Source organism: Bufo bufo, chromosome 3 (genome assembly GCF_905171765.1).
Source record: "Bufo bufo chromosome 3, aBufBuf1.1, whole genome shotgun sequence".
In the NCBI taxonomy this organism is placed as follows: Eukaryota; Metazoa; Chordata; class Amphibia; order Anura; family Bufonidae; genus Bufo; species Bufo bufo.
The window spans coordinates 320,794,926-320,808,309 of record NC_053391.1 but is presented as its reverse complement, the minus strand read 5'-3'; the positions used below and the strand labels follow the sequence as shown (position 1 = coordinate 320,808,309).

At 41.1% G+C, this 13,384-nt stretch overlaps 1 protein-coding gene across 1 annotated transcript; it reads right to left on the bottom strand.

The window, feature by feature from the left end:
* Window positions 1-4,931: 4,931 nt before the first annotated feature.
* On the bottom strand, window positions 4,932-12,833 carry LOC120993778 (transmembrane protein 244-like). Its single transcript, XM_040422249.1, has 5 exons — window positions 12,790-12,833; window positions 11,675-11,748; window positions 7,962-8,087; window positions 5,111-5,155; window positions 4,932-5,023 (listed from the first exon to the last, which is right to left on the bottom strand). Exons 1-5 carry the CDS (start codon window positions 12,819-12,821, stop codon window positions 4,932-4,934), a joined length of 369 nt encoding a protein of 122 aa, XP_040278183.1. The 5' UTR covers window positions 12,822-12,833.
* Between the last annotated feature and the right edge of the window lie 551 nt (window positions 12,834-13,384).

Genomic DNA, 13,384 nt, shown 5'->3' with positions numbered 1-13,384 from the left:
ATGATAAAACCTCTTATCGGGTTGGTGCAGGAGCAGCACGTACCTGGCAGTCACTGACAGCCAGGCCCCTGCTGCATACGCCGGCATTGGTGAAAAAACCGATGCCAACGTATTAACCCCTTGCATGCCGCGGTCAAAGCTGACCGCGGCATGCAGAGGGTACGCGTGCCCTCCGCATCTCCATCAGGTCCCCGTGCTGCAGTGGAGGGGACCCGATGGCAGAGAAGGCAAGCCCGATGCCGAAGCCTGTGACATCCAGCCCTTAGGCTGGGTCTCACAGGCAGACTGTCAGCATACAAGATGACATGCAATGCATTACAATACAGATTGTATTGTAATGCATTGCAGAGGGGATCAAACCCCAGAAGTTGAAGTTCCAGAGTGGGACAAAAATTTCAAGTTAAAAAAAGCCCCTTTCCCAAAATAACACACATAAAATTTTATAAAAATATTACATGATCCACCCCCTCACCTGAACGCTGAAGAAAAAATTAAATAAAAACTGTGCTAAAACAACCATTTTTCGCCTTACATCACAAAAAGTGCAATACCAAGCAATCAAAAAAGGTGTATACTCCCCGAAATAGTACAAATCAAACCGTCACCTCATCCCGCAAAAAATGAGCCCCTATATTGGGCAAAAAATAAAAAATAAATATGGCTCAGACTATGGAGACACTAAAACATGATTTTTTTTTTTGTTTCAAAATACTTTGATTGTGTTAAAGTGGTTGTCTCATCATGGACAATGGAGGCATATCGCTAGGATATGCCCCCGTTGTCTTATAGGTGCGGGTCCCAGCGCTGGGACCCGCACCTTTATAGAGAACGTAGCCCTGCAAGGTGGTGGCTGGAGGACTCCGATCCAGCCACCACCAAGCCGGCTCCCCATTCTGTCACGGCCTTTTCTATCGCCGTGATACTTGTGCCATGCTTGCGGTTGCGGGTGGCAACGTGTTGCTGTTATGGCATGTGGTGGCAGTGTCTTGGCTTTGGGTGGATGAGATCTGAGGGCCATCCAAGTTTGACATACTGTCAAGGTGGGGGAAACTCCCCCCGTACAATGACACCGTGTACTAAGCCATAGGCAGGGAAAAGGGAGCTGGTCACCTCCGAAAGGGGGTCCCATTGGTTTCCCGGAGGGGTGAACCTAAAGACATTAGAAGCCTTGCCTGGAGCCACCTTGCTTCGGTGTCCGCATGGGGTCCAGGTTGTTTTGGTGTGGTTATTCCATCTTTGCTGCAGCAGGTAAGTGTTTGATGTTCCGTTGTTACATTGTGTTCTTACCTGTCGTGCAGTTGCTGCATTGTCTTTCTCCCTGTCAGCTACTGGGCTGCTGGAGATGCCTTTCATCTGTGGTGTTGGATGAACAGGAGGTCTCTGCCCTGTCACGATGTTGAGGGCGATGCAGGGATTCCTAGACTTCTAGGTCCGTGGGTATGAGCCCCCTTACCATTGAAGGCGGCTCATACAGCCAGGAGACTAGGGCTATTTTAAGGGATCTGGTCACCTCCGAAAGGGGGTCCCATTGGTTTCCCGGAGGGGAGAACCTAAAGACATTTGCAGCCTTGCCTGGAGCCACCTTGCTTCGGTGTCTGCATGGGGGTCCAGGTTGTTTTGGTGTGGTTATTCCATCTTTGCTGCGGCAGGTAAGTGTTTGATGTTCTGTTGTTACATTGTGTTCTTACCTGCTGTGCAGTTGCTGCATTGTCTTTCCCTGCCTATGGCCTAGCACATGGTGACATTGTACGGTAGGGAGTTTCCCCCACTCCCCACCGTGACAGTATGTCAAACTTGGATGGCCCTCAGATCTCATCCAGCCAAAGCCAAGACACTGCCACCACATGCCATAACAGCAAAACGTTGCCACCGGCAACCGCAAGCATGGCACAAGTGTCACGGCTACTGCAAAGGCCGTGACACATTCATTTCTATGGGGCCGACAGAAAAAGCCTATTTTTGAAGGTTCCATAGAAAATTAATGGAGGGCGGCTGTTCCGAGAACAGCCGCCGGGGGCCTTCATCGGGCTGTTCTCTGAACTGCCTGCTCCCGGTGACCGCATTTGTTTCAGACCTGCTCGCGGCGCAGGCTTGACTTGTGAGTCAAGATGGCAGCCCGCTTGTGTTCGTTGGCGAACACTGCGAACTGGCCATAACTGCGCAGTGCGTCCTCCTTCACTTGCGGGGCTCCATTCTCGATATAGATGCGGGTCCCAGTGGTGAGACCCGCACCTATAAGACAATGGGGGCATATCCTAGCGATATGCCACCATTGCCCATGATGAGACTTTAAAAGTGAAAAAATAATAATAATTTGACATATTAGGTATTGTTGTGTCCGTAACAACCAGGTCTATTAAAATATCACATGACCTAACCCCTCAGGTGAACATCGTACATAAAATAAAATAAAAACGGTGTAAAAAAAGCCATTTTTTGTCACCTTACATCACAAAAAGTGTAATACCAAGCGATTAAAAAGTCATATGCACCCTAATATAGTACCAATCAAACAGTCATCTCATACTGAAAAAATGAGCCACTACATAAGACAGTCGCCCACAAAAAATAAAAAACACTATGGTCTTCAGAATATGGAGACCCTAAAAAATCTTTATTTTTTTTTAATCTTTATTATGTAAAACTGAAACAAACAATAAAAAAAATAGTCATATTTGGTGTTGTAACATTCGTAACAACCTGCTCTATAAAAATAGCACATGATCTAACCTGTCAGGAGAACATTGTAAAAAATAAAAAATAAAAACCGGTGCCAAAACAGCTATTTTTTGTTACCTTACATCACAAAAAGTGTAATATAGAGCAACCAAAAATCATATGTACCGTAAAATAGTACCAACAAAACTGCCACATTATCCCGTAGTTTCCAAAATGGGGTCACTCTTTTGGAGTTTCTACTCTAGGGGTGCATCAAATGTGACATGGCAACTTAAAATTATCCCAGTGAAATCTGCCTTCCAAAAACCACATGGCACTCCTGTCCTTCGGCGCCCTGCCGTGTGCCAGTACAGCGGTTTACGATCACAAATGAGGTGTTTCTGTAAACTACAGAATCACGGTAATAAATTGTTTGGCTGTTAACCCTTGCTTTGTTAGCGGAAAAAAATGGATTCAAATGAAAAATCTGCCCAAAAAGTGAAATTCTGAAATTTCATCTACATTTTCCTTTAATTCTTGTGGAACACCTAAAGGGTTAAAGTTTGTAAAATCAGTTTTGAATACCTTGAGGGGTGTCGTTTCTAAAATGGGGCCATTTATGGGTGGTTTCTATTATGTAAGCCCCACAAAGTTATTTCAGACCTGAACTGGTCCTTAAAAAATGGCTTTTGCTTCTAAGCTTCTAAGCCTTCTAAGGCTACTTTCACATTAGCGTTTTTCTTTTCCGGCATAGAGTTCCGTCACAGGGGCTCTATACTGGAAAAGAACTGATCAGGCATATCCCCATGCATTCGGAATGGAGAGCAATCCGTTCAGGATGCATCAGGATGTCTTCAGTTCAGTCATTTTGACTGATTAGGCAAAAGAGAAAATCGTAGCATGCTACGGTTTTATCTCCGGCGAAAAAAACGGAAGACTTGCCTGAATGCCGGATCCGGCATTTTTTCCCATAGGAATGTATTAGTGCCGGATCCAGCATTCAAAATACCGGAATGCCGCATGCGCAGACCTTTAAAAATGAGAAAAAAATAAATACCGGATCCGTTTTGCCTGATGACACTGGAAAAACGGATCCGGTATTGCAATGCATTTTTCAGACTGATCAGGCATTTTTCAGACTGATCAGGATCCTGATCAGTCTGAAAAATACCTGATCAGTCAGAAAAAATGATATCCATTTGCATACAGTTTGCCTGATCAGGCAGTCAGTTCAGGCAACGGAACTGCCTGCCGGAATCAAACAACGCAAGTGTGAAAGTACCCTAACTTCCAAAAAAAAAGAAAATGTAATTTACAAAATGATCCAAACATGAAGTAGACATATGGGAAATGTAAAGTAATAACTATTTTAGGAGGTATCCCTATCTGTTTTAAAAGCAGAGAAATTGAAATTTAGAAAATTGCAAATTTTTCACAATTTTTGGTAAATTTGGTATTTTTTATAAATAAAAATGAAATATTTTGACTCAAATTTACCACTGTCATGAAGTACTGTACAATATGTGAAAAGAAAACAATCTCAGAATGGCTTGGATAAGTAAAAGCATTTTAAAGTTATCACCATCTGAGTGACACCTCAGATTTGCAAAAAATTGCCTGGTCCTTAAAGGGGTTCTGCACTTTGTTTTAACTGATGATCTATCCTCTGGATAGATCATCAGCATCTGATCGGCAGGGGTCCCGACACCCGGGACCCCCTGCCGATCAGCTGCTTGAGAAGGCAGCGGCGCTCCAGCAGCGGCGCGGCCTTCTAACTGTTTACCGCCGGCCCAGTGACGTCACGACTAGTATCAACTGGCCTGGGCGGGGCTAAGCTCCATTCAAGTGAACGGAGCTTAGCCGCGCCCAGGCCAGTGATACTAGTCTTGACGTCACTGGGCCAGCGGTAAGCAGTGAGAAGGCCACGGCGCTGCTGGAGAGCCGCTGCCTTCTCAAACAGCTGATCGGCGGGGGTCCCGAGTCTCGGACCCCCGCCGATCAGATGCTGATGATCTATCCAGAGGATAGATCATTAGTTTAAACAAAGTGCAGAACCCCTTAGAGGTGAAAAATATCAGGGTCCTGAAGGGGTTAAAACCTTCCCTCAAGGGCCTTGAGACTAATGGAAAGATAGATTTATGGGTAGTTAGTAATTTAGTTCAACCATAGGTCCATCAATTTCTCTAAAGAAGAAACAAAGATTTTTTGCTTTATTATATGTTTTATTCACTAGCTTTTTGATATACAGTATATACATACATACAGTTGTCACATTAGATAGTTGATATATGCCTTTGATTTGAGCTTCTGCATGTAAAGTATGCAACCGTCTGACCAGATATAATCATAAGAAACAATCCAGAGCCTGCAAAAAAGTTACTGCTTATTAGTACAACAATCACAATTCAGTATAATTAATAAAAATTTATAAATACATAAAAATCTAGTTTACCTATTTGCAGCCACCATTGCCACATGAGAGGAAATTCTTGCGTAACTGGGGGAATGAGGGTAAGATTTAGTTTTATCAACAGAACAGTATACAAGTATCAAAGTATAAAGGGAATGTATTAGCTTTAGTGTTTTTTTTTTAACTAATAAAAACCAGTTAGAGATAAATATTCCATTTGTCTAGTGTTTTTATTTTTTGATTGTAGAATTTTTTATTTTCTATGATTATGAGGTCAGCTATCTTGCCTGAGCTGTTAACAGCATTTAGAGAAGCCACCGGACCACAGACACAATAGTCTGGAGGGAACTCAATGACTTCTGTGGCAGAGAGATCTAGGCATAATGTATGTGGAGAGAGGGGGAGTAGATACACTATGACCCTCAGCTATTGTAAATAATGTGATCCTGTGTTATGTATACCCAGGTATTATATGTCGTTGTAATCTGGCCTGTGAAGATAATAGGATGAGTACTGCAAAAAGTACAGCAATTCAAATCCAGAATGTATCTGTTTGGTTTTTGTGATGTTCAATGTGTGGTATAAACGACATGATAACTTTATTCTGTGGATCAGTACAATTATGTCAATGCCAACATTAATATCATTTTACTCACTTTTTTCTACCTTTGCACAATAACAATTTTTTATTAACTAATTTGTTTTTTGTCACCTCGTTCAAAGCCCCATATAATTTTTTTTTTATGTCAACAAAGCTGTATGAAATCTTGGGGTTTATTTTAGTTTTTGGGATGCGTTGTAGTTTAAATTGGTGCCATATTGTGGTAAATAAGAATTTTTTAGCACTTTTTATTGCATTTGTTTGGGAGGTGGAATTGACAAAAAAGTAGCAATTTTGCCAGTTTTATTTTTAATTATGTTTAACATATGTGATAAATAATGTAAACTTTTTTTTTTTTACAGGGTTTGATTAACGTAGCAATAAAAAGTATGTACAGTTTGGTAAAAGTTTTTTTACAGTAGAAATTAATTTCTGAAGTTATTACCAAAGTCCCGCAAGACTTCACGAAGTAAAAACTTTGGCTCATAGGAGCCAATACATTCTAATACTGTACGGAGCGCTCGCTCCATACAGTATTCTAATGAAGTTTTATGCAAATAGACTTCGGATGTTCCATCCGAAGTCGATTCGCTCATCCCTAGTTTTCAATGAGATTCAGGTCTGGAGAAAGTGCAGGCCACTCCATTTGAGGTACCCCAGTCTCCAGCAGCCGTTCCCTAATGATGCGACCTTGATGAGCTGGCGCATTGTCGTCCATGAAGATGAAATTAGGCCTGTGTTGTTCATGAAGAGGCACAATGACTGGATTAATGATGTTATTCAAGTAGTATGGGGTTGTTACTGTACCATTACAAAGTGTAGGGCCGTTCTGTATTGACTAGACACACCTGCCCACACTGTAACACCACCACCACCAAATGCTCATCTGGTGACAACAGTAGCTGATGCATAGCACTCTGCTTGACGTCTCGAACATCAACTTTCATCGGTGAAAAGCACTAAGGCCCACTGGTCCCTCATCCAGTGTAGATGCTCTCTGGCCCATGCTAGACGATGATGCCTGTGTTCAGCTACCCTTGCAGGTCGTCTAGCACGCAGACCACGCTGATGTAAACAGTTTCAAATTGTCTGACGTGACACTTAGGTGCCTCTCATCTACCAAAAATGTGCCTGGAGTTGTGTGCCATTCATCATCCGGTTCCGCAGGGCATTGTTCACAATGAAGCAGACATCAGTGTGGGATGTGGCCATAGGACGTCCGCTTTTCTATGACTCTTCCGGTCTCTCTGTATCTCTGTTGCAACCTGCTGATGACACTCTAAGCTCAGTGGCCACTTCCGTCTGAGAACATCCTGCTTGAAACCTTGCAAAGGCGAGGTACTGTTGATCAATTGTTAGGTGTTGTCTTGGTCTCATGATGTCAAAATGTGAACAGCATGATGAGGAGGACTGTTTAAATACCAATTATAATTGAACCAGGAAATTTGTTGGGCGATTCATGAATCAAATAACTGTTGTGAATTGTTCCGTTAAGCTCCTGGTTAGAGAACAGCAAGTTGTGCAAAAAGTACTGAAACATTGAACAGTTGGACATGTGCATCCAAAAGCTTAGAGAAGGTCACATTAAGTTCACCTGTAAAGGTTAGAGTGCCTTTTAGGTTCATCCTGAAATTTTACCCACAAGCCAAATATCCCTAACTCTTTAGGAGTGGTGTATGTGGTATTGTTGTAACCATATTGACCCAGAGAATGAAGGAAACAGGTCAGTTTAACGGCATAGGAAAAGCAGTAAAAACAAAACCCATAAAATTGTGAAGGAATTTTTTTTTTTTTATAATTCCACCCCATTTGGATTTTTTCTCCTGATTCCCACTGCATTGTATGCAACTGGTAATGGTGCCATTAGAAAATACAACTTGTCCCTCAAAAACAAGACCTCATACAGCTGTGTGAATGGAAAAATAAAAAAAAGTTATGGCTTTGGGAAAACTGGGAGTAAAAAACAAAAACGTAAAATCGCCTGGTCTTGAAGGGGTTAAGTTCCCAGTCTGCCCCTGCTTGGTCTGGTGCTGGGAAACTGTGCGCCCTCTATTTTGCAAATAACACAGGGCTGTTTCATCCTTTTTGAATACAGTGTCAATGTCCCGGGAACATTATTGGCACTGTCTCTAGATGCTTGCAAGCCATGAACTTTATACTGTAGCTAAATGTTTCAAAGTTAAACAGTGCAATATTAAATTAATGTTATCAGTTTAAAGTAAAAATCCTGCCAGTGATAAAGATTAAGAAAATCAATAAAAATCTCCATACGTCCACATATACAGCACTTACCTGTGCAACAGATTATTACATGAAGAACAGTCACTGTGGCAGAATAATCCCACACCATGGCACCAACAAGAGGGACAAAGAGAAGGCCACTCAATGAGAAGGTTATCCCTGCAGAAATCACATGAACTGGTGGAAAGAGTAGAATTGTAGTAGCATTACAAAGATATTTGAGTTATGCCAAAATATTGTTCTACAGGTACTGGGCGCTATTTTGACAAATTTGGCACAATTTGCAAGGGTATCTGATTTTAAACTATGAAACTGGCTGACCTGTTACATGTGCACTTTGGCAGCTGAAGGCATCTGTGTTGGTCCCATGGTCATATGTGCCCGCATTGCTGAGAAAAATAATGTTTTAATATGCAAATGAGCCTCTAAGAGCAACAGGGGTGTTGTCATAACTCCTAGAGGCTCTGCTCTCTCTGCAAGCGCCACATCCTCTGTACTTAGATTGACATGGCCAGGCGTTATGAACTTTTAACTGCCTGGCACTGTCAAAGTGCAGAGGACGTGGCAGTTGCTAAGTAGCTGAGCCTCTAGGACAGGGGTCAGCAACCTTCGGCATCTCAGGTGTGGTGAAACTGCAACTGCCAGCATACACACTTGCTTGGCTGTTCTCAGAACTCCCATAGAAGTGAGTGGAGCATGCTGGGAGTTGCAGTTTCAGAACAGCTGGATTGCCGGAGGTTGCTAATCCCTGCTCTAGGAGTAACGGGAACACCTTTATTGCTCCTAGAAGCTTATTTGCATTCAGTATATTAAAACATTTTTCTCCGCAATGCGGACGCAAATGAACATGGGACCAACATAGCTGCCAAGCGCACATGCAACAGGTCAGAAGCAGCGGGCCAGGGCACTTTAAATAAAGGATAATCCCCACTTAGGCACTTTGTTTCATATGCCAGTAAGGTACAAAGTTCTTAAGCCAGGGACCAGCAAAAAGGAAACTGAATGTACAGCACAGACCAAAAGTTTAGACACACCTTCTCATTCAAAGAGTTTTCTTTATTTTCATGACTATGAAGGCATCAAAACTATGAATTAACACATGTGGAATTATATACATAACAAACAAGTGTGAAACAACTGAAAATATGTCATATTCTAGGTTCTTCAAAGTAGCCACCTTTTGCTTTGATTACTGCTTTGCACACTCTTGGCATTCTCTTGGTGAGCTTGTCCCCTGAAATGGTTTTCACTTCACAGGTGTGCCCTGTCAGGTTTAATAAGTGGGATTTCTTGCCTTATAAATGGGGTTGGGACCTTCAGTTGCGTTGAGAAGTCAGGTGGATACACAGCTGATAGTCCTACTGAATAGACTGTTAGAATTTGTATTATGGCAAGAAAAAAGCAGCTAAGTAAAGAAAAACGAGTGGCCATCATTACTTTAAGAAATGAAGGTCAGTCAGTCAGCCGAAAAACTGAGGGGAAAACTTTGAAAGTAAGGGCTATTTGACCATGAAGGAGAGTGATGGGGTGCTGCGCCAGATGACCTGGCCTCCACAGTCACCGGACCTGAACCCAATCGAGATGGTTTGGGGTGAGCTGGACCGCAGAGTGAAGGCAAAAGGGCCAACAAGTGCTAAGCATCTCTGGGAACTCCTTCAAGACTGTTGGAAGACCATTTCAGGGGACTACCTCTTGAAGCTCATCAAGAGAATGCCAAGAGTGTGGAAAGCAGTAATCAAAGCAAAAGGTGGCTACTTTGAAGAACCTAGAATATGACATATTTTCAGTTGTTTCACACTTGTTTGTTATGTATATAATTCCACATGTGTTAATTCATAGTTTTGATGCCTTCATAGTCATGAAAATAAAGAAAACTCTTTGAATGAGAAGGTGTGTCCAAACTTTTGGTCTGTACTGTATGTTTTAAAGGGAATGCGTCACCAATATTTTTTCTGCCAGATGAAACCAGATCATATCCTTTTTTCTAATCTGTTTTTATTTTTTGATGATTAATTTATTTATTCTACTTCCTGAACATTATTATCGGGGCTGCCATCTTGCCTGAGCTGCTGCTAAAATCATCATTTAGAGATATGCTTTACAGCAACCACATGAGCCATAGACACAATGGTCAGGCGGGGACCTTACTGACTTCTATGGAAGAGTTTTCTAGGCATGCTCTGTGACCCGTGCAGAGGTCATTTTACAAGCAATGAGTAGATAAACTTTAACAGCCACTTGTGATCATAATGAGATGACTGCTGAAAAGTGATCTGGACAGACCAAGAAGTGGCACCTATTATTCGGCTTATTGACTAGCGTGAAGACTGGAGGATTTTAGCATTTATTTTAAATACAGATATTGACATAGAAAATTGAAATTAACATCACCAACACTGAGGCAAAATGTTCCACACAGATTTAAAATCCGTATGAAAAAGCGACATGTCACTTCTCTATGTGGATTCCATGCAGAAATCCTTGGCAGGTTAGCTGTATGTGCATTAGCCCTAGTGAATGGGACTAATACACCTAGGATCCCACTGTAGTTGTAGATCAGCAGATCTGCAGCAAACATTTTTGTAACATACCCTAAAGTGTATGGCCCTCTTGACCTTTTATTTATGTTATCTGCTACTGTACTTTTATTTACGTGGCTATATAAGAAAATATTTATAGAAATATAGTGTCCTTTAATCTTCCATTCAACAATGCAAAAACAATGACAAGCCTGTTCAAGATCATGTGGAATTTCACAAGGCCAGTCTTAGAAGACTAAGTAGAGAACTTACATTGAAGTTTCACATTTAGAAATGAATCTGAGCTATATGTGTACCTTGCTGGAAAGAGTAAGGCCCCTTTCACAAGGGCAAGAATTCCACGCGGGTGCAATGCGCGAGGTGAACGCTTTGCACCCGCACTGAATCCGGACCCATTTACTCCAATGGGGCTGTGCACATGAGCGGTGTTTTTCACGCATCACTTGTGCATTGCGTGAAAATCGCAGCAAACTCTATATTGTGCGTGAAATGGGGCTGCTGTGAATGGGGCTGTGTGAAAATTGCAAGCATCCGCAAGCAAGTGCAGATGCGGTGCGATTTTCAAAAATGGTTGCTAGGTAACGATCGAGATGGGGACCCGATCTTTATTATTTTCCCTTATAACATGGTTATAAGGGAAAATAATAGCATTCTTAATACAGAACGCTTAGTAAATTAGGGATGGAGGGGTTTAAAAAAAATATTTAAAAATTAAAGGGATTCTGTTACCTCTTTTTACCCTATGTTATAAGGGAAAATGATAAAATCTACACAACACCTAACCCAAACCCGAACTTCTGTGAAAAAGTCCAGGTTCGGGTATGGGTACCAAACATGCCGATTTTTCTCACGTGCGTGCAAAACACATTAAAACGCTTTGCAGTTGCGCGGAGAAATCACGCATTTTCCTGCAACGCACCCGCATCTTGTCCGGCCCTTACACGCGACGCCCGTGTGAAAGAGGCCTGAGGCTATTTAGGCAAATTTCTGCTAAGAAATCACATTTTGTCAGCTAAGGCCCTGAACACATAGGCCATAGTGCAATATAATTTATGTGGACGGAGTAGCGACTTTTGCAGTCGAGTTGTTGCAGATGTTGGGACAATGTATGCAGCAAAAAAATTCTCCCATGTGTGAATATTCACTAGAAAATGGCAGACATCAGTTTAGAGACGACATGAGACAGGGCATAAAAAGATAAAAAAAGCTTGCTGTAATACCCACGTAAATATTGAGAGCTACTGAGAGATGGTGTAATCTTGTGTCTAAATGGTAACATCCAATCAAAATCTTCTATCCTAAAAAATGTATACATAAATAAAAATTACAATGATAGATTGAAGAAATATTAAAGGTATGGTGGTTGTTCTTCGTTGGACTGCATTTATTCCTGCACCTTTTCTCCTTCAAGTGATTGGAGCAGCGTTTTTGAAAAATTAACAGACCCTGTTTTTTTTATCTTGGACAACTGCTTTATAAAGAAATTGAAAAATTATATTGAATTGTGCATAGTGAATTTGGTATATCCACATGTATAATAATGTAAGACCTTGGAATAATAACTTTATTACTCCAAGCTGCGTTGCTTGAGCAAGAGTAATTTCGTTCTGAAAGTAGGCTATGTACACCTTTGGAAGCAATTTTTGTTTATGATTGCATTTTACTCATTTTTGGCTAAAAAACATTTTTTTAATTGGTCTTTATTAAAAATATTGAGCAGTTCTGTCCAAAGAGTTAACAGTTTTTTTTAGCTGTGTGACTGGTACTTTCACTTTCGCTTTGTGTCGGTCATCTAATAAACCTTATCTCTAAATTACTAAGAGGTCATAAACACTTATTTAAGCCACATTCTTATCAGTAAGATAAGAACTGAGCTATAATGATTTTTTATAATGTCAGAGAGCAGAGATAAGGAGCCCCAGAGAGCTGACTGATGGAAAAGAGAGAAAATCCAAAGGCTGCTACTAGAGCATCTCAGCTATTTACACAAAAAGGGCTCAATATTTTTAATAAAAGTCAACTGAAAAAATGATTTTTAGCTCAAAATGAGTACAATGCATTAATTTAAAAAATTGCCCCCAAAGGTGTACATAGGCTTTAAAGTCAAGCAAGAGAAGTAACCAGATGTGGGGCATGGGTAGACTGTATACAGCTCCTCAGGAAAAGCCAGCATTCTACAAATTGTAAAAAGATATCTGAAGATACACAAGGAGATACAGAAGGCATAGTGCAATCTTTTGGATAATAGATTTGTACATCTTAACACATGGATTAGGCACATTTACCTTCAGCTAATGCTCTTATATTTTAGTTATGTGAAATGCTGTCCAGGCTCTTACCTCATGAATCCTGCACACAAGGTGCTTGCCATGTAGAACAGCGTATAAAAGATAAGAATGCAGAGGAAAATATGGAAATGGATGTTCTAGAGGAAATAATATATTCAGATATAGTAGACAAAAGTATTATAATAGTAATAGCATTATTAATAGGCAAAAAAAAACAAAAAAAACTTCCTGGTCTGCTCACAAAATCTAATTTCAGATTTTGCAGTGTTACCCTAAGCAGCCAAAGGTACACATTCGGGCACATTTATCAATCCTGCATGCCAGAAAACAGGTAAAAAATGTGCATATTTTACACACAAATTTGCAACTTTTTGAGGTTTTTGCCCCATTTTCTACACAGTGGGCGGTATAGGGCCAGGTCTAGCCAGTCTGGCAGATTTGTCATACTTAATTTTTTATAGTGTACTTTATGTCAGGAAGCTGTACTAAATTTTACCTAAAGTCTAGGCCAGCACTCTTGATGGCATAGATTTCAGCTCTGGCACATTGACCTGCAGAGATGCGCCCCAAATATTAAGAGGTGTGCTCTTCTTAATAACTGTGGCGCATCTCATCCCAATAAAAAACCTTGTATCCAAGCTCGGGT